Here is a 21,681-nt window from a genome sequence, read left to right as displayed (position 1 = left end):
CCTCATTGTGGTTTTAATTTGTACTTCCCTAATAGTTAATGATGTCGAATATCCTCTTTTATGCTACTAGCTATTTGTTATATCTTCATTTGGGACTTGTCTGTTCAAATCTTTTGTCCATTTTAAAATTCTGCTGGTTGGCTTATTAGTGAATTGTAAGTTCTTTATATATTCTTGACACAAGTCCTTTGTAAGACACATAGAGTGTGAATATTTTCTCCCAGTCCATGGCTTGTCTTTTCATTCTCTTAACAAAACATATTTAGAAGAACAAAAGATTTTAATTTTGACGATGTCCAATTATCAGTTTTTATAGTTCATGCTTTTTGTGACTTAAGAAAAGTCTGTCCACCCCAAGGTCACAAAGATTTCTTCTATGTTTTCTTCTAGAAGTTTATAAAAATGGTAACGTTTAGCTTTTACATTTAAGTCTATAATGCATTATTAATTAAGTTTTGTGTAGGGTATGTGTCAGATTTCACTTTTTTCCATATGGATAGCCAGCTGTTCCAACACCATTTGTTGTAAAGTTTTTCTTTTCACTGCTGAATTGCTTTGTCAAAAATCAAGTGACCATTTATGTGTGGGTCTATTTCTGGACTCTACTCCTTTCCATTTATCTATAAGTCTATCCTTTTACCTTTACCACACTGTCTTGATTACTGTAGCTTTATAGTGAGTCCTGAAACCAGGTAATATGAGTTCTTCAACCTCGTTCTTCCCTTTTAAAATTGGTTTACTTACTATTTACAGTAGCCAAGTCATGGAAGCAACCTAAACGTCCATCAACAGATGAATGGATAAAGATATGGTACATGCACGTGCACACACACACACACACACATACACACACACACGATGGAATACTACTCAGCTATGAAAAAGAATGAAATAATGCCATTTGCAGCAACATGAATGGACGTAGAGATAATCATACTAAGTGAAGTCAGAAAGAGAAAGACAAATGTCATATGATATCACTTATATGTGGAAACTAAAATATGATACAAATGAATTTATTTACAAAACAGAAGCAGACACACAGACAGACAATAAACTTAGGGTTACAAAAGTGGGAAGGGGGGGATAAATTAGGAGTTTGGGAATAGCAGATACAAACTACTATGTATAAAACAGATAAACAATAAGGTCCTACTGTATAGCACAGGGAACTATACTCAAAATCTTGTAATATGGGTTTCCCTGGTGGTGCCAGTGGTTGAGAGTCCATCTGCCGATGCAGGGGACATGGGTTCGTGCCCTGGTCCGGGAAGATCCCACATGCCGTGGAGCGGCTGGGCCCGGGAGCCATGGCCGCTGAGCCTGCGCGTCCGGAGCCTGTGCTCCGCAACGGGAGAGGCCGCAACAGTGAGAGGCCCACGTACGGCAAAAAAAAAAAAAAATCTTGTAATAAACCATAATAGAAAAGAATATAAAAAAGAATATATAGATAATATATATGTATAACTGAATAACTTTGCTGTACACCAGAAACTAAATTGTAACTCAACTATAATTAAAAATTAAGAAAAAAATTTCAATTGTCCTCCCCCTACAAAAAAATAATAAAACAAAATAATTGGTTTGCTTTTCTCAGCCTTTTTTATTTTCATATAAATTTTAGAATCAGCTTACCAATTGCTATTAAAAAATCCTTTTAGGGGATTTCCCTGGTGGCGCAGTAGTTAACAATCCGCCTGCCAATGTAGGGGACACGGGTTCGATCCCAGGTCTGGGAAGATTCCCACATGCCACGAAGCAACTTAGCCTGTGCGCCACAACTACTGAGCTCTGCGCTCCAGAGGCCGCAAGCCACAACTACGAAGCCCGCGGGCCTAGAGGCCGTGCTCTGCAACAAGAGAAGCCACTGCAATGAGAAGCCTGTGCACCGCAACGAAGAGTAGCCCCTGCTCACCGCAACTAGAGAAAGCCCATGCGCAGCAACGAAGACCGAATGCAGCCAAAAATAAAAAAATAAACTTATTTTTTAAAAAAAAATCCTTTTAGTATTTTGATTGAGATTGCATTGTATCTATAAATCAGTTTGGGGAACTGACATCTTAACTATATTGTATGGTCTGATTCATGAACATAATATAACTCTCCCTATATTTAGGTTTTAAATTTCTCCTAGCAACGTCCTGTGGTTTTCAATGAAGAGATCTGACATATTTTTGTCAAATTTATTCCTAAGTATTTTACGTTTTTTGGTTGATATTCTAAGTAAAATTTTTAAAAATTTCATTTATGAATTGTTTGCTGATGGTATATAAAAATGCAATTCATTTTTGTATATTCACTTTGTTTCCCTTGACCTTGCTAAATTCAATTACTAATGATTATTTTGTAGATTCCTTTGTATTTTCTATATAAACAATCTCGCAGTTTGCAAATGAGACGGTTTTACTTCTTTTCAATCTGTGTGCATTTTAGTTTAATTTCTTGCCTTATTTCAATAGCTAGGACTATTAGTTAGAATGCTGAACAGAAGTGGCAAGATAGGCCATTCTTATATTATTCCTAACCTTAGGGGAAAGACATCCAATAGTTTACCATTAAGTATGACATTGGCTATAGGTTTTTCATAGATGATCATCAGTTAAGGAAGTTTCCCCTATTCCTAGTTTTCTAGAGGTATGTTTGTTTAAATCATGAATGGAGTGTTGAATTTTTGTCAAAGTTTTTCTGAATTTATTGAAGTAATCATATACATTTTCTCCTTTATTGTTAATATGTAGATTATATTCATTGATTTTCAAATGTTAACACAACTTTGCATTCCTGGGATAAACACTACTTGGTAATAATGTGTTATTCTTCTTATTAATAAATTTGCTAATACAAGTTAGCTAAAGTCTCTGATGCTAAATTATTTATGTTGTGCTAAGTTGTCCAAAGCATCTAAAAAACGCTTTTTAATATAGGTTTCAGATTTCAACTTTCGTAACTGGAGTCGCAATAATACTAGCGACCATAATGTTTATTGGTTGTGTGCTAACTACACAACAGGCATTGCTAAGGGCTTTACATACATAGTCTCATCTAACCTAATAACACTCTATGAAGTATTACTATCCCCATTTGACAGATGTGGAAACCAAGGTTTAGGGAAGTTAGAAAGTCTGTCCAAAATCTCACAACTAGTAACTGGAGGAGCTGGAATTTGACCCCAGGTCAACTGATTCCAAGATTAAGTTCTTTTGCTATAGTGCTTCACCAAATAATCTGTAATACTTTTTCTTAACACATAAATCAAAGTAAAATAAGACAGGTTAGAATGAAAATAATCTCTCTGAGAAGCCACTAAAATTTAAGTTCAAATGAGAACTACGTAGACATTAGACAAATAACATTCATACACAAGGTATGAGCAAAAGCAAAAGAATTTTTCACAATCCAGGATTTTACACAATTCTAGATTTTACGGAATTCATGGTTATACAATGTTACTAACTGAAAAATAAAACATTCAATACCTGGATAGATCTAAGTTCCTATATCTAGCCTTCCTAAAATCCTGGATAATAGTGATACTTGTTAAAACCTGAAGTTCTGAAAGCTATAGCAGACAAAGAACTGGAAGGGTTCTTTGAGGAAAATTCAAAAATACTAGGGAGGTAATTATATTCTAAGTTAAATAATTCAATATTTATCTGGCATCTACTACATGCTCATACTGTGTAGGTAAGGTATAGCTTATATAATTTTAACATATGGAGTCTACCTTAAAGAAATTTATGTTCTATTTAAGTAGACAAAATAATTCATATAAAACAAGATGTAATATCAACACAGAACAGTTAAGCAATACACTGTACGGTACAGACTGTATGGAAGATTATAAAGGGGATTATCAGTAGATGGCTACAGAAATCATGGAAGGGCATCAGAAAGTTGAAATTTGAGCTGGATCTTCTGGAAGTTACAAAGCCACTTTCTCATTTTTGGGTATTTGTTATAGAAGCACTCCACTCTTGGCACCAAAATAAAATTAAATAGAAGGTATAGTAAAAGGGAGAAAAGAGGAAATTCCAGACACATGTAATATACTACATGTATACAAATTTTAATGAAATATTTCAAAAAATAATTTTACATAAAATGATACAGGAAATAATACAAATAGTACAAACACCCATGTACCTACCATGTAGATTTAAAATATTAAGTTTGTCATATCTGTTTCAAATATTTTTCAAGAACTAAAATGTTACAGATATAATTGAAGAGAACCTTCATCCTTTTCCTTCATCCCAGGGGTAATTAGTACCTTTAAGTACTTGTGTATCCTTCCCACATGTATATAATTTTTTGTTATAAATATATCTATACACAATATTAAAATTTTTACATATGTGGTGTCATACTGTGTAACCATTTTTAAAAATTTTATTTATTATTTATTTTTGGCTGTGTTGGGTCTTTGTTGCTGCACACGGGCTTTCTTTTTTTTTTTTGCATTACGCGGGCCTCTCACCGTTGTGGCCTCTCCCGTTGCGGAGCACAAGCTCCGGACGCGCAGGCTCAGTGGCCATGGCTCACGGGCCCAGCCGCTCTGCGGCATGTGGGATCTTCCCGGACCGGGGCACAAACCCGTGTCCCCTGCCTCGGCAGGCGGACTCTCAACCACTGCGCCACCAGGGAAGCCCCGGGCTTTCTTTAGTTGCCGCGAGTGGGGGCTACTCTTCGTTGCGGTGCGCAGGCTTCTCATTGCCATGGCTTCTCTTGCTGCAGAGCACGGGCTCTAGGCGAGCGGGCTCAGTAGTTGTGGCTCACGGGCTCTAGAGCACAGGCTCAGTAGTTGTAGCACACGGGCTTAGTTGCTCCGTGGCATGTGGGATCTTCCCGGACCAGGGCTCGAACCCGTGTCACCAGCATTGACAGGCAGCTTCTTAACCTCTGCACCACCAGGGAAGTCCCTGTGTATCCTTTTGTAACTTGCATTTTTATATTCAACATTGCTTGCCAGATTTATCTGGAATGAGGCCAAGGTACCCATGTTTTCTTCATGTTTTTTTTAAGCTCCACAGGTGATTCTGGTTGGTAACCAGAGTTCAGAATCATCATTCTAAGTCTATATATATTTAGCCAAGAAAGTTTTCAGTGTTTCCAAACTGCTAACACATTTTAACCTAGTTTTTACCATGAGTCAGTTGCTGTTAGACTACCTGTATTGCAATAAAGATTACTTTACAATGCTTCCAACTCAGAAGCAAAAACCCTAATCAAATTAGGTTTGCACATGATTCAAAACAATAACCAAACTATAAAAATGAGTTTCTGAAGGGGATGGGTGTGGCTACAAAGGGGTAGTAACACAAGAGTCTTGTGGTGATGATACAGTTGAGTATCTTGATTGTGGTGGTAGTTATACACATGTGAAATTGCACAGAGCTACACACACACACACACACACACACACAAGTCCATGTATAACTGGTGAAACTTGAATAAGCTATCTGGATAGTGCCAATGTCAATTTCTTGATTTTTGTATAGTACTGTGGTAGTGTGGGATACTGACATTGTGGAACAGACCTAGGGGAGGATGTATAGGACCTTCCTGTACCTTTCTCTGCAATATCCTGTGAATCTATAATTATCAAAATAAAAATTTAATAAATTTTTAAAACTAAGTTCCTAAAGTACACTGAAGAAATTCTGCAGCCTTTCCATGGTCAAATTCAATTCAATTCAGTATACTGCTTCAATATACATCCAATACATAAATGACACATATTTTCATACACCTAACATCTGATGCAGAACTGCATTAAAGAGAAAGACCACATTGGTGACAACCACTTTAATCCTACAGTAAGTATAAAAGATAACCCTTAAAAGTTATTGGCCTATAAGCTATTATTTTTAGATTACTGTGTGGTCTTATCCTCACGGGACACTAGGATTTACCTAAATAGCTGTCTCTGTTCACTCCAAATAACCCTGCTTTCATTCCTATTTTAAGCCAGCAAGCCTGCCCTACTTTTGCAGACTTATTTCCTAATCTACTCACCTGCGTTTCCAATCATGAACCAGTTAAACACTGCTTAAGAGGTTATATTAGATATTATTAGTGAAAGTCATATGTACCTTTCAGGTCCTTTCATAACTGATCAGAACAAATAATTTTATTTCAATAATCTGAAATAGCTCTTTCAGATTATTCCCTCTGTTCTTTGATAGTCACAGAACTCACTAGTCTGACAGAAACAATAACTTTATAGTGATCATATGTGTTCAATAAAACAATGCACAATAGTAAAAAATAACTAATTTGCTTTCATGAATAAATCCACCAATTACCGTTATTACTCTGGCCATTCATTAAAACTATCTTATTTTATTTTTAAACTTCCACAAAGCCTTAGGTCACAAGAATAAAATGTACCTAGGCATACACACAAAAAAACACAAATTAAGTCTTACCTCTTTAGGCCACTGATCAAACATTAAAGTTTAAACCTGAAAGGATTATCAATTTATAGAGTGAAGGAGCAAACATTTCTTACAAGATATAGTCTACGGTTTAGTCATCTGCTCTTCCCGGTGGTTATTAGTCATAGGAAGCTCCAGAGTTCTAATTTTCTGTCGCATTTTTGGGAAGTTATCATATGCTATACTGAGTACTTTTCAAGACAGTATTTAAGCTTCTGAGTATAACCACAAATGTGTTGCTTGTAGTGGGAACTCATCAAATATCTGTTTCTGAATACATGATTTCCAAAATTCTATCTATACTATAGAAAAGGAAATGTTCACCATTTTTATTAAGGATTTTATGTTTACGTCCTTTCAAAAGCTAAGGAGATTAAGGTTGGAAAATATAAAATATAACACTGTTAAACTATCATTGCACATATGCCACTTAAAGTCAAACAGACCTGCTGTCAGATCTCACCAAGATTCAAGAAGAATTCATTTAATAAAGAACAGCTAACATTTATTAAGCACCCACTATGGGCACTATGCTAAGCACTCTACATAATATTGTACAATATGAAATACAATCTTTAAATTCTGAGGTAGGTACTGTAATCTCCCATTTTAAACTTGAAGCAAGGAAAACAAATGACAAAAGTCACACAACTAGTAATTAGCAGCGCCTGTGCTCTTTCCTACACCGTCTTCAATAAAATAAGCTTCTTATGCTTTCACTTAAACAATTACTAAGCACCTATGTGCTAGGCACTGTATTCAACATTAAGAACACACAGTTCTTGGACTTCTTTGGAGGTCCAGTGGTTAAGACTCCACGCTTCCAATGCAGGGAGCGTGGGTTTGATCCCTGGTGGGGGAACTAAGATCCCACACACCCCACAGTGCGGCCAGATAAATAAAATAAAATAAAAATATTTAAAGAAATTTGTAAAGCAATAAGACTGCTCACGGGAGCACATGGGAGGCAATATCTAATTCTTCTTCTGATGATGATAGCAGCTAACATGTACTGAGCACTTACTATGTGCCTGTCACTGTACTTTGTGGAGTTTATTTCATCCTTACAACTATCCTGCAAGCTAAGTTTTATTATCCCTCTCCCTCAAATAGGGAAACGGAGGTAAAACAAAGTTAAGTGATTTGTCCAAGGTCACACAGATACCAAAAAGAGGCAGAATTTGAATCCAGCTTCACCTGACTTCAAAGCCCATGTTCTAAAACCATTACTCATACAACCTCCTAGTAAAGGGGAAAAAGCTTCTCAGATGTCCTCTTGGCTAAATCTTGAAAGATAGATAGGAGCTAGTCAAGTTGGGGGACAAGATTCTTCAGAGAAGTAAGGCAAAGAGCCCATTCACAGATACAACATGACATGGCATTCTGGGGAACCACAAGAAGTAGGAAAGTAGGTTTGGGAATGGGGGTGTGAAACGAGGAGGAATTAACACAAGGTTAGAGGTTTAGCACGAAGGAACTTCTACAGCAACAAAGTTAGAGTTTATCCTACGGGCTGGAAACGTTCATGAAGGATTTCAAGCACAAGAATGATCCTTTACATTATCCAAAGATCATGATGGCAGCATGGAGATTAGATTAAAGAGCCCTAGCAAGTGGCTACTGCAATAATACAAGCAAGAAGTAAGAGAGGGAGATGAAGCAGAAGTTTATGCAGAAACCAGAAGTCCACAGAACTGATTCTGGTAGAACGGGATATGAAGTGAAAGGGATAGGAGAGTCTGGCCTGACTCCCAGGCTTGTCATGTGAGCCAGTGACTAAATGGGTAAGTGGTATGATTAACAGGGATGGGAAATATACTTAGGAAATCCTTTCCATCTTCTCTCCTTATTAGTGCTTTTTAATATTTATTTTATCCCTCTACCGCCTTACTCACTTGAATCTCTCCAAAAAACAAGAACAAGTCTGTCACCATATCTGTTTGGGTAATGTTTGCATTTTCCATAATTTTGGATTACATTTATAAGCCAACTAAGCCTCAGTTGTTTGTTTGTTTTTAACATATAGCCATCAAAATAATCTTGCTATCTCCTAAATGGGATCACTGTCAACTGATCACTGATAGATTTCAGCTATTCCTCTTCCTTCTCCTTTGCTTCATTTAACCTCTTCCCATTCTCTGACACTTCTAGTTTAACCACCCTCTCAAGTCCTTAGTCAAGTATACTTGCTTTCTCCATCCTTACTTCTGCATGTTCTTCCAAGACCCATCATGTAGCTGCAACAACCTCTTTTCCTACTAAGCAAGTTGCCTTCACGCCACATCAGCTATAATATACTTTAAAACTCATGTTCTTCTCTTTAGCTTGCCTTCACTAAGACACCACTGAATCCTCAAATATGATAGTGCCTTTCCTGAGTCTGGTTATGTGAGGCATTTCTTAACTGTACTCCTTTTTCTCTCAACTTTATATTTTGAAAAACTGAAATCCTATCAGAAAGTGAAAGAATAGTAAAATGAATATCCATTTGCTCTTTACCCATATTCACCATGGTAAACATTTTGCCACTTTTGCTTTCTCTCTTAACAAGTACATTTTTTTTTTCCTGAACCATTTGAAAACAAATTGCAGACATCATGACATTTCAACCTAAATACTTCATCAGGTATTACCTAAGAATAAGAACATTCTCCTTTATAACCACAATACCATATCACACACCCAAGACATTTCCCATTGATATACTATATCTAATATATACTCCATATTCAAATTTCCCCAGTTGTCCCCAAAATGTCCTCTATGACTTTTTTTATTTTCCCAATCCAGGCTTGGCACTGTACTTGACTGTCATTTCTCTTTCATCTTCTCTCATCAAGAATAGTCCTCTTGCCTTTTGAATTTTTCATCACTTTGACATTTTTTTAAGTAAAATTAAAAATGTAGCTCTGCAATACCATTAGCCACATTTCAACTGATCAGTAGTCACATTTGACTAGTGCCTACTCTATTGGACAGTGTGGAGAACACTGTTGCCATTGTTATAAGATCTATTGGACAGCCACAGAATTCTACCATTAAAATTGATGTTTACTGTTATCACTTTGACACTTTTGAAGAGTTCAGACCATTTGTCTTGTAGAAAGTCCCATAAACTGGATTTGTCTTATCATTTACTATAACTAGATACAAGTTAAACATTTTTAGCAAGGATTCCATTGGCAATTCTTGAATGAATTCTTAAATTATCTCCTAGTGTTTATTTCATTCAGAATTTCACTCTCTTGGGCTGACATTGTCTAGACACTGCACAAAAACATCATGAATTCTTAGTATTCAATAAATCTAATAATGATCACCAAAGATACACATTCCCTTGACCAGCTAATATAGCATATTTTTCTGTCACCCAGTCTAGAGAGCCTAATTACCAAGTTATACCCTCTTCTAATAATAAACAAAGACTCAAGAAACTAAAAGATTTCATGATAAAAATCTAGTTTGCCAACAAAATAAAACTGAATATAGGAAACTAAAAGTTCTCTCTGCATACATCTGAATAATTAGGTAGACTATAAAGATAACTAAGTCAGATATCACTTAGGTTAGGTTGAAATTTTTAGACCTCAGTTTTGCAATTTCAAATGAAGCTAAAATTTAACATGAAAACTTAAAACAGAGTGTTATATTCTATTAATGATTGCACCAAAGGATGAAAAGATTAAAAGACACCTCTTTATTGTCATTAGTAGCAGCAAAGCTCTGAAATGACCACAAATATGAGAATTAGCTGAATAATTCTCTCTCTCATAGACGTATGTCTAAAAATTAGCTTTTCCCCAAAATGTCACTTTAATGGAAAAATACTCTATTATCAAATACTGCTTAGGAAAAGTGTTTTAATTAATTCTTTTTAAAAAAATTTTATTGAAGTATAGTTGATTTACAATGTTGTGTTTAATTTCTGCTGTACAGCAAAGTGACTCAGTTATACATATACATATTCTTTTTCATATTCTTTTCCATTATAGTTTATCACAGGATATTGAATATAGTCCCCTGTGTTAAATAATTCTTTAATTCACTTTAAGTAATGAGTCCTTAGCACTTGTCTCTCCAATAATCCGATAGCTTTTTTTTTTTAATTTTACAGTAAAATGTGATAATGTTACTTTACGGAAGAAAGCTTTATTACCAAATGTCTGATATACATAAGGCTTCAATCACAACCATTATCACACGGGTAAAAAAGAACACCTTATTCCTGCTTGGAAAAAAAAAAATTAAGTGTTTAAATTAAGATGTCCTTTCTGAGGTTTGAGACTTTCACTCAGAGGTGTGAATCTCAAAAAGCATCAATTTCCAGTGTTTAAATATTATAGTTTGTACAATGAGATATCATCTCACACCAGTCAGAATGGCCATCATCAAAAAATCTAGAAACAATAAATGCTGGAGAGAGTGTGGAGAAAAGGGAACCCTCTTGCACTGTTGGTGGGAATGTAAATTGATACAGCCACTATGGAGAACAGTATGGAGGTTCCTTAAAAAACTGCAAATAGAACTACCATACGACCCAGCAATCCCACTACTGGGCATATACCCTGAGAAAACCATAATTCAAAAAGAGTCATGCACCACAATGTTCGCTGCAGCTCTATTTACAATAGCCAGGACATGGAACCAATCTAAGTGTCCATCAACAGATGAATGGATAAAGAAGATGTGGCACATACATACAATGGAATATTACTCAGCCATAAAAAGAAACGAAATTGAGTTGTTTGTAGTGAGGTGGATGGACCTAGAGTCTGTCATACAGAGTGAAGTAAGTCAGAAAGAGAAAAACAAATACCGTATGCTAACACATATATATGGAATCTAAAAAAAAAAAAAAAAGGTCATGAAGAACCTAGGGGCAGGACAGGAATAAAGACACAGACCTACTAGAGAATGGACTTGAGGACACGGGGAGAGGGAAGGGTAAGGTGGGACAAAGTAAGAGAGTGGCATGGACATATATACACTACCAAATGTAAATCCGATAGCTAGTGGGAAGCAGCCGCATAGCACAGGGAGACCAGCTCGGTGCTCTGTGACCACCTAGAGGGGTGGGATAGGGAGGGTGGGAGGGAGGGAGCTGCAAGAGGGAAGAGATACAGGGATATATGTGTATGTATAGCTGATTCACTTTCTTATAAAGCAGAAACTAACACACCATTGTAAAGCAATTATACTCCAATAAAGATGTAAAAAAAAAAAAAAAGAGAGAAATGTATAGACCAAAAAAAATTAAAAAATAAATATTATAGTTTGGCAGTTGTTAATTACAATGGTAAACTAAGTACAACTTAAATAATGTTAACAAATTCAACAGATGTGTGCTATATGACTTGCTCACATCGAAAATTTATACTTGAAAATGTTTCTTCTGGGTTGGCATTGTATCAAATGACTGAAAATATAAAGGACCAAAATATGAATACAGGGCTTCCCTGGTGGCGCAGTGGTTAAGAGTCCGCCTGCCGATGCAGGGGACACGGGTTCGTGCCCCGGTCCGGGAAGATCCCACATGCCGCGGAGCGGCTAGGCCCATGAGCCATGGCCGCTGAGCCTGCGTGTCCGGAGCCTGTGCTCCGCAACGGGAGAGGCCACAACAGTGAGAGGCCCGCGTACCGAGAAAAAAAAAAAAAAAAATGAATACAAGCACTTTCAAATCATTTTCATGCTGATTGAAACCAATATGAAAGAATTTAGGTAAAATTACAATATTTATGTTAAAATAATATGAGATATTTGAATAATAAAAGGTTTAATATATGTCATCCATTTTCCTTTTAATTTAAAATATACCAGTAGATGGAAATACAGTTGACCCTTGAATAAAGAGGTGGTTAGAGGTGCTAACCTTCCACACAATAGAAAATCCAAGTACTTCTTACAATCAGCCCTCTGTATATACACGGGTGGTTCCCCCATACCTAAAGTTCCTCCCTATGCGTGGTTCCACATCCTTAGATTCAACCATCCTCAGATCATGTAGTACTGTAGTATTTACTATTGAAAAAATATCCACGTATAAATGGGCCCACAGTTCAAACCTGTATTGTTCAAGGGTCAACTGTATTGAAAAGTATTAATGAAAATATAGTAATGAAAAGTATTAAGAGTAGTTTCTGGAAGGAAGGAATATGAAGCCTTTGTTTTCTTCCCTTTTGCCTTTCAAATTTTATAATTAGCAGGGTTAAGCTTACATTTAAAAGAAAAAAAAATTTTTTTAATCCTTGGTAAATCCATTCTCATAATATGAAAAACGGAGAGAGGGGACAGAGGGGAAATAAATGAGGTATAGGTACTAGAGACTGAAATGGGGTTCAGGATATACTTGTGGAAATAGCCATTTCTGTCCATACTACTCTAAGTAAAATTTTTTAAGAAAGCTATAGCCACACTATTCCCACTGCCAGGATATCAAAGAACCAGCAGCCTTCAATGCTGTGCTACAAATGGCAGTACATTCTACATTTGAATTCCAAGAGAATGGGAGAACTCTATCAGTATCCTCCTGAAAAGAAGTCTGGAGCTTCCCTAGTGGTTCAGTGGTTAAGAATCCTCCTGCCAATGCAGGGAACATGGGTTTGAGCCCTGGCCCGGGAAGTTCCCGCATGCCGCGCGCAGAGCAACTAAGCCCGTGCGCCACAACTACCAAGCCCGCGAGCCACAACTACTGAGCCAGCGTGCCTAGAGTCCGTGCTCCGCAACAAGAGAAGCCACCGCAATGAGATGCCCGCGTACCACAACAAAGAGTAGCCCCCGCTCACCACAACTAGAGAAAGCCCACGCACAGCAACAAAGACCCAACACAGCCAAAAATAAATAAATAAAATAAATTTATTTTTAAAATAAATAAAAATAAAGTGCACATACATTTGTAAGTTGAGAAGGCGTACTGAACTGCTTTCTTGAAAAACTCCACTAAGTGGCAGAATACCTATTGAATATTGGTTGCTGTATTTTGCTGTTTGTCATTAAAACTTATCTGTCCATATTCTAGAAAATATTTATATTTTAATAAAGAAGATAGATCGCAGTCAGATGTTTCCATTCTTGAAAGAAAACGGAAAGGTAATATAAATCATAACAAAGTCAAGGATATAAACAAAGAGTAAGAGGGGTGTGAACATTGCTGTTTCATATATAGACAACTAAGCATAGACTGTGGGCATCCGTCTAACTCTTGGGAAGCTAAATTGAGAGTACCATTTCTTTCTTTTTCTTTACCTCTTTTTTGAGAACTTCCAGTTGTACAGTGTTTAACATGTGGGGATCAAATGTATCTATACTTTAAGATATTCTAAATATGGATAATTTCTAACCTAGGAAAACATGTAGTTTAAGTAAGTGAAAAGTTCAGGAAAATTTTTTTCTTGTAATCCTTCATTTGGCATTTGATTTATTAATTGAAAGTTTTATTTTAATACTTATTAAAAGTATGTGCTTTATAATATATAGAAAATAGCCACAAGAAAAAATAGAAAATTACTATATTTTATCTTGTTCTACCACTCTTTGTCTAGTAGTATGTGTACATGTATGTTCTAATGTATCATAATTTTTCATTTTCATTTAAAAATCTAATGTCCCCAATTCTATTCAGTTTTAAACTATAACAACTTTAACTTTGTATTTTGTAAAGGGCTAAAAGTATGATTTAAACTACAGATGGATATTATATTTTAAACCTAAATGAAAGATAATGTAAATAATAAGCATAGATCTGATTTGAATAAAGATTTTTAAATAGTAAAAATAAAGTGCACAATTCAATGATTAAAAAAAAAAAAAAGAAGAGGTCTGACTTCTGTTAAAACCCCTTCGGCCACCAAAGAGCAAACTCAGACAATGGATTCTCTATATTTGTTATGTAATGCCTAGTGAAATTTCCTTGCTGTTTCTGAAAAGATTCAGCTTACAGGAATAAACTTTTTATAAAAATCACTGTCAAAGAAAAAAAATTCCTTCAAACAGGAAAAGAAACTTGGAAACCAGAAAAAAAAATCAAGCTGAAAGATTTTCAAAATGCAGTTATCTGGGTTTCTCGTTTTCTGCTCCAGATACGAGTAGTGTTGCCCCCAGTGTATATGGACTGTTCTGGAGGCTCATACAAATTTTAATTTTTAAAACAAAGAAGCAGCAAATGAGCACCAATTGGGAATACATTACAGATGGCTCTCCATAAACATTTAATAAATGAGTGAAATCATAAGAATGTTTATATTTTTAAACACAAAATAAATACCTTCAACTGCTAGAGAAGAAACCAGCTGCCAGAGAAGTACTAGACAGACTGTATTATTGGTTTGTATGCTGTTATCCATGGGATTCCACCCAGATATCCTTTATATTGTAGAAGAGGTATTTTCCTGACTGGGAACAGTTTCCTAACTTATAATTTCATATGCTTTCCGATTCTGATATTTTTTGAATGTTAATGATTTCTCTATTATCCACTTATGAAGCAGCTGATTTATTCTCACACTACTATCATGTTTCATAATACTACCTTGTCTTAAGCTTTTCACATCCATTATGTCATTTGCGTGGCTGAGATGCTTGACAAAGAAGGTATTATTAACCCTATTTTGCAGATGAGATTATTGAAGCAAAAAAAGAGAGAGTTTAAGTAAAAAGGCAAGGTTAAAAAAAAAAGGCAAGGTCACAAGTAAGCCCGAGAAGTAGGAGTAAAACCTCCAATCTAGTCCTTCATTTTAGGAAGGCTGCTATTTAAAAGACACAAAATACAAATCACTCCCACCCACCCACTCTTCTCCAAGATTTGCTCAAGCAAAACAATTAAGCAGAATTTAAAGTTAACAGGAAATGACAAAACCCAGAATAACTGGGGTGTGGTCTCACCTCTGAAAAAGATTTCCAGCTGTGAATAAATGCAAACAACTCTGGCCAGAAAAGATAAGATTAGATCAGGATTTAGAACCCAGTACAGTACAACCGGACCTTAGCTATATATACAGTGACACCTTACTTTCTTAGAATAAACCTCAATATTTCAAACTCAGGAAAACCCAGGAAAAAAAAGCAACGTAAGTCACCAGGAAGCCAAAATTGCTGTGTTCAAGTTCTTATACTAAAGTTTTTATATATGAGACAAATCCACCCATTCTAAGGGCTTGAAATCATTTATGTTTCATTTTTTTAAGGGTAATCTTATAATAACATGCAGTAATTTATAAAATTTCACCAAAAAACAAATTTAAATCATATAGACTATGAGGGTATTCACTTAACTGTGGGCATGCCTAGCAATAAGCCAGCACCTGCATTTTAGCTACATATTGTTTTACTTTCCTTCTATATTTAAGGGTCTGAAAGGGTCATTTAAAAATTTCCTTGATATCTTACGGCACGTTATGGTAGAAATTACATACTACAATGGCGATCAGAATTTGAGATTCACGAAGGTCTGAGGACTACCACCACTAAGCTTCACTCAGATCCTATTTATTCTGACTTGACACACTATTCTGGTTTATCTGGTTTCCCTGCCTACTTCAGCTTAGAAGTGGCAGATTAGAAGGGCATATTTTGACAGATAGAGAGCAGTACTGCAGCAGATAAACTAAGAACAGACAAAAGCACTAAACTGGTATAGCAGTGAGGAGTCATTTCAGCACAGGAGGAAACTGCCAACACCCTTATACAGCAGAATGCACCGGCCATATTAACTGCATAGGACAGAAATTAATGTACATAATGATGACCTTGATTTATCAAAAAAGATTATGTTTAGTAGATTCTGAATCTTAAGAGAGGGTTATATACTCTTCATGGGTTATATACTATAAAGACTGACATTAAAATGGTCAAAAGAATTTAGCAGTTAAAGGGCTGTCAGTTCTATGAACAATTCTCTTAAATCCCTAATGATACCACACAAATGCTGAGTAGATAAATCTCAAAAACCTCATTACCTTTAGTAAATATTATACAGTGTAGATAATTAACATTTATGATCAACACTTATGATGATGACTTTTTTGGGGGGAAAACTACATTACACACTAAAATTACATACTGCAGGCAATCAACATTTATGATGCTTAATTTTTTAGGGGAAAAAAAACATCTAAGTTATAAACTAAAATTCTCTCCCTTCATTGAACATTCAATAATTTTTCTCCACTTAAAAAAAAAGTTTTCTTGTCACCAATCCTGGTTTCCTTTCTCCTTCTAATTACCAGAATGAAAAAATAAAAGTATTTTAATAGTTTTCCCCACTTACAATTAACCCCTTTATTCAGAGGTCACTAACACACCTGGTCTCGGTATATTCCCTTCTTACAAAATAGTGCTTTCAAACCGAGTATTAAAACTCAGAAGAGTTGTACTTGTCTTATGTCTGAACAAAAGAGGCACATAAATTAGTGGTTATATTTAAACCACTATTCTTAGTTTAAGGGCAGAAACAACTACAATGTAAAAGCCTGTATGTATTAGTAAGGAACACTTTAGTTTATTTTGGACATCTGAAACAGGGAACATCATTCTCCAAGTCTCTATGGCCAAAAGGAAAATAAAACACCAAAAATCATGTCAAGAGATCTGTAGATCCCTTTCAAATATCACAATATGAATTTATTTGCATTTATTTCACTATATTGTTTCTTTTACTAACAGCAGTGACTTGTGATGATCTGAAGAAAGTGGGCTAAAAGGTACGTGGTATCCATCCTTAAAAAAAGGGTGGGGAAGAGGCAAGAAAGATCTGATCCTACAGAAGAGGAGCGGCAGAAAGATCCGACTTGGAAGGGTCTACTCAACTCCCTACCCACATCACCCTAGATGGTTTCCCCCAGGTAAGAGCCTAGAAAAGAGGAATCGTTTCTTTTTAAAAATATGTGGATCCAGACTCTTTGGGGGTGGTGGGAGAAGAAATCGCCACCCTGCCTGGAAATCCGACACTACGGGAGATAAATAAGCAATCTCCAGCTAGCTACTGGTCCAGGTGCAACAGAAAACGCCCGGCGCCCCCGCGGGGGAGCCCCGGTGGAGATCCCGGCCTCCCGTCTCCCACACCCCCTCCAGGTCCTCCTCTGGGATGGGCGCCGCCAGGGATCCCGCCGCCCTCCTGCCTCCTATCCTCGGCTCCCTCCCTCCGGCCCCGAGCCTTCGCCCGGCCGAGGGCCGTTTCCCGCTGGTCGACTGGAAGGCCCGGCCCGCTTGGCACCTTTGATGACGCGTTCGGTGGTGGAGAGGTGGAGGTTCCTCCCGGACATGGTCCCCTCGGCCTCCTCCCGGTCCAGGAGACCGCCAGACGTGCGCCTCCGCCTTCGCCTCCAGCGGTCTCGGCTCCCCGGGGCCGGTCAGTCAGCCGTGCCCCGGCCCGGCTCCTCAGGGCGGCCCAGGCACCAGAAGGAGGCGGCCGCGGCAGCCCAGCCTCGAACCCCACGGACAGGATGCGGGCCCTCCGGCCGCTCCCTCCTGAGGCGCGGAGTCGCGAGCGCCCGCGACCGCAGTTGAGGGAGGCAACCCCAGCGGCCGCGGCTGCGCGCGGCCCGCCCCCGCGTGCGCGCGCGTGCGCGTTCCCGCTCGACGCCCTCCTAACTTCCCGGCGGCCCGCGCGCCGCCGGCGCCGGCGCCGCGCCGAGGCCCAGTGCGCGGCCCCGCTGCCTCAGTCGGCTCGGCCGCCTGACCTCCCACTCCCGGGCTGTCAGCGACGCCGGCTTTACCCTTCGCGTGGAGGCTCTCGGCCCGCGCGGCCGCCCTCCGCGCACGCGCGCTTCCTTCCGCTTTAGCTTCCGAGAGTAGTGTTCCCTTCTCTGCCTGCCCCTCCTGCAGCTGACTCCTTCTCGGCTGCCTGCGCCGCCCGGGCCTGGAGCACCTAACAGCGGGCCCTCGGTCCTGCACCAAAAGCCCCAGTGGAGCAGCGGCCATCTTGTGACCCGGCCCGAGCGACCCAGCAGCCTCTCGGCGGAGCAGTGCACCTCCTGTCCGCTTGGGGCCACCTTGCAGGGAGCCCTTGTCTTCTCAGACCTTCCCCACGGGTGACCTCCCTCCCTTTCCTCGGGGTCTCCCCCCCACTCTGTCTAGGAGACGTTATCAAGTTGATCAGGCTCCTTCCCACAGTTTACCCTCCCCCCAGTCAGCAAACCCATTTCAACCCCTGGTTTAAGTTGTTACATTTGTCGAGGGCGGTTAGTATAGTAAGAAGGACGATCGCGTCCATCCTAGTTCTAATCCAGTAGTGCGCGGGGAGGGGCGGTTTCCGAGTGGGTGGATAAGACCCTCCGCTAGGTGCCGTGGCCTCCTCTCTGCCTTTGCACTTGTCAGAAAGGGGACGGCAGCCGGCTCCATGGAGCCCCTGGGCCAGACCTCCTCTGTGCAAGGAACTGACCTTTTCATAAGTTCTGCGTGTCACCTACACAGCTAGGAGCGATCCCTTCTTCCCCTCTGACGCAGTGACACACTACCTGCCTCCCCCGGTCATCCTTACTGTGGAACACGATGGGCAAGTCTCCGTAGAGTCAGCAATCTGACTCCTCTCCAGCTTAAAAACTGACCTTTTCTCTCCTTAAATTGTAAGCCTAGAATAGAAACTGTCTTCCCTCATCGAGTATAGTGCCTGGTAAAGTCAAAAGTATTTTGATTTTAGCCGTGATAGTGGAATATTGAAACTGAGATCCAAGGAAGTATATGCAAATTACAGGCAAACCGGTCTTAACAGTTACTGTGGTGGCCAATGAGTAGTCATAGGTGGCTCTGTACATTTAAATTTAATAAAATTTAAATATTCATTTCTTTAAGTGCACTAGCCACGTAAGTGCTTGATAGCTACCTGTGGCTAGTGGCTAACTAATTGGATGTGGTAGAATAGGACACTTCCATCATAGCAGAAAGTTCTTTTGTACAGCTTCCAGGTAAAAGATTATAGGAGTTAAACCAAATCTCCTTTACTATAGATTTATGTATTGGGAGGAGATCTGGGGATACACACTGGAGTCAGATCCTGAATTATGCCTTGCAGTTTTGGCCTAAGGCCATTCATAGCAATCCCAGCAAGGCAGGAGCACCTGAGGGAGCTGAATAGATTTTGGTTCTGTTTTCTTGGGTCTTGACTTCAGGCTTCCACCCAAGAGAATTGTTCAGATATCCTGAGGAAGTTCTTCACTTAGGAAGTAATCAGAGCTCCACACGTCTATCAAACAGAGCAAATTTCTAATGGTCAAAAAGAAATTGGTCCCTGCAGCGTAGTAGAGGCTAAATGTCATCTGGAAGAACAAACAGGATGGCTAAAAACAAAGAGTTTAGGAAAACATTGCAAACCAATGTGAAGAGATGGATTATCCAATAATAGTTGTGGAAGAAGTAACCAACTATCTGGATCTCAGATATATCTTTGTTTTTTTGGCCACACTGGGCAGCATGCAGGATCTTAGTTCCCCAACCAGGGATTGAACCTATGCCCCCTGCAGTGGAAGCACAGAGTTTTTTTTTTGTTTTTTTTTTTGCGGTACGCAGGCCTCTCACTGCTGTGGCCTCTCACGTTGCAGAGCACAGGCTCCGGACACGCAGGCTCAGCGGCCATGGCTCACGGGCCCAGCCGCTCCGCGGCATGTGGGATCTTCCTGGACCAGGGCACGAACCCGTGTCCCCTGCATCAGCAGGTGGACTCTCAACCACTGCGCCACCAGGGAAGCCCGAAGCACAGTCTTAACCACTGCACCGCCAGGGAAGTCCCTGGGTCTCAAATTGGAGCCACTCCTTAACACCAAACTTCATAAGTAATAAAATATGAGAATTAAAACAAGATGGTATTTTTCACAAAGCAAAATGGAAAACATTTTAAAAAGGTGACACTCTTGGTAGAATTATAAATTAGCACAATCTCTCTGGAAAGGGATTTGGCAGTATCAATCAAAGAAGATATATGTATAGCCAATGAAAATATTCTCAACGTTGTTAGTCACCAGGGAAATGCAAAATAAACCATACTGAGATACCACTTTACTAGCCTAGTAGAAGAGCTAAAATTAAAGACTCTCAGGCTTCCCTGATGGCGCAGTGGTTAAGAATGCAGGGGACACGGTTCCGAGCTGTGGTCCGGGAAGATCCCACATGCCGCGGAACAACTAAGCCCGTGCGCCACAACTACCGAGCCTGTGCTCTAGAGCCTGCGAGCCACACCTACTGAGCCCACGTGCCACAACTACTGAAGCCCACCCACCTAGAGCCTGTGCTCCGCAACAAGAGAAGGCACCGCAATGAGAAAACTGCGCACCGCAATGAAGAGTAGCCCCCGCTCGCCGCAACTAGAGAAAGCCCGTGCGCAGCAACGAAGACCCAACGCAGCCAAAAATAATTAATCAATTAATTAATTTTAGAAAATGACTCTCAACATGGAAGTGTTGGCAAGGATGGGAGCAACTCTCCTACATCGCTGGTGGGAGAGTAAAATGCTACAACTACTATGAAAGTTTCTTGTAAAGTTAAATATACACCTACTCTATGATTCAGTAATTCTACTCTTGGGTATTTTACCCAACAGCAATAATTACCCAAAAAGTAGAATACTACTCAGCTAATAAAAAGGAAATAATTACTGATGCATGCAACAGTATGGATGAATCTCAAAAACATTATGGTGAACAAAAGAAACAAGACAAAAAATAGTACTTACTATATGATTTCATTTGCATAGGAAAATGGTTAAATGAGGTATGAAATTGGATGCAACAATATGCATTATGCAAAATCATACTTTAGATGAAAAGATATTGGCTACCATGAGAAAAGCCTCAGGAGATAACGAAAAGTGAAAAAGTACAGTATGGACCCCATATTATTAACAGACAAGCTAACGTATGCATAAAAATACTAGAAGGAAATATTAATATGTTCACTCATTGAATAAATATTAATTAGGTGCCAACTGTTCCAGGCACTGTGCTAGGTAGTAGGGTTACAGTGATGAACTAAAATCAACACAGTTCATACCACCATGGAGCATTAGCTGGTGAGGAAAAAACTGTTAACAGTAGCCATCTCTTGGTGGTATGATTAAAAGTCACTTATAAAAAACAATTAATTTTCTGTATTTTACAGACTTTCTATGGTGAGAAAGTATTACTTTATAACTAGGAGAAAAAAATATTTAAATGCTCTTTTCTTTCAAAGGCCTGTTGTCCACGCCTATTTCCAGTAGCATTAAATATTCATTTGGGGAATTTTCTGAGAGACTTCTCTGATCAAAACAAAACATCTAGAA

The 21,681-nt window shown here is 38.8% G+C and overlaps 1 protein-coding gene across 4 annotated transcripts in view; it reads right to left on the bottom strand.

The window, feature by feature from the left end:
* Positions 1-17,936, bottom strand: part of PPP3CC (protein phosphatase 3 catalytic subunit gamma) — a 91,537-nt gene extending 73,601 nt beyond the window's left edge. For all 4 annotated transcript variants that reach the window (XM_082656230.1, XM_082656232.1, XM_082656231.1 and 1 more), the window contains exon 1: positions 17,644-17,936. In XM_082656230.1, the coding sequence (XP_082512356.1) occupies positions 17,644-17,692 (49 nt within the window). In that variant the 5' untranslated portion in view covers positions 17,693-17,936. The remainder of the gene's footprint in view (positions 1-17,643) is intronic.
* Positions 17,937-21,681: the final 3,745 nt, after the last annotated feature.

The sequence above is a fragment of the Grampus griseus genome (genome assembly GCF_964374135.1).
Source record: "Grampus griseus genome assembly, chromosome: 6".
Taxonomy (NCBI): domain Eukaryota; kingdom Metazoa; phylum Chordata; class Mammalia; order Artiodactyla; family Delphinidae; genus Grampus; species Grampus griseus.
This window is presented reverse-complemented; position numbering and strand designations above follow the sequence as displayed.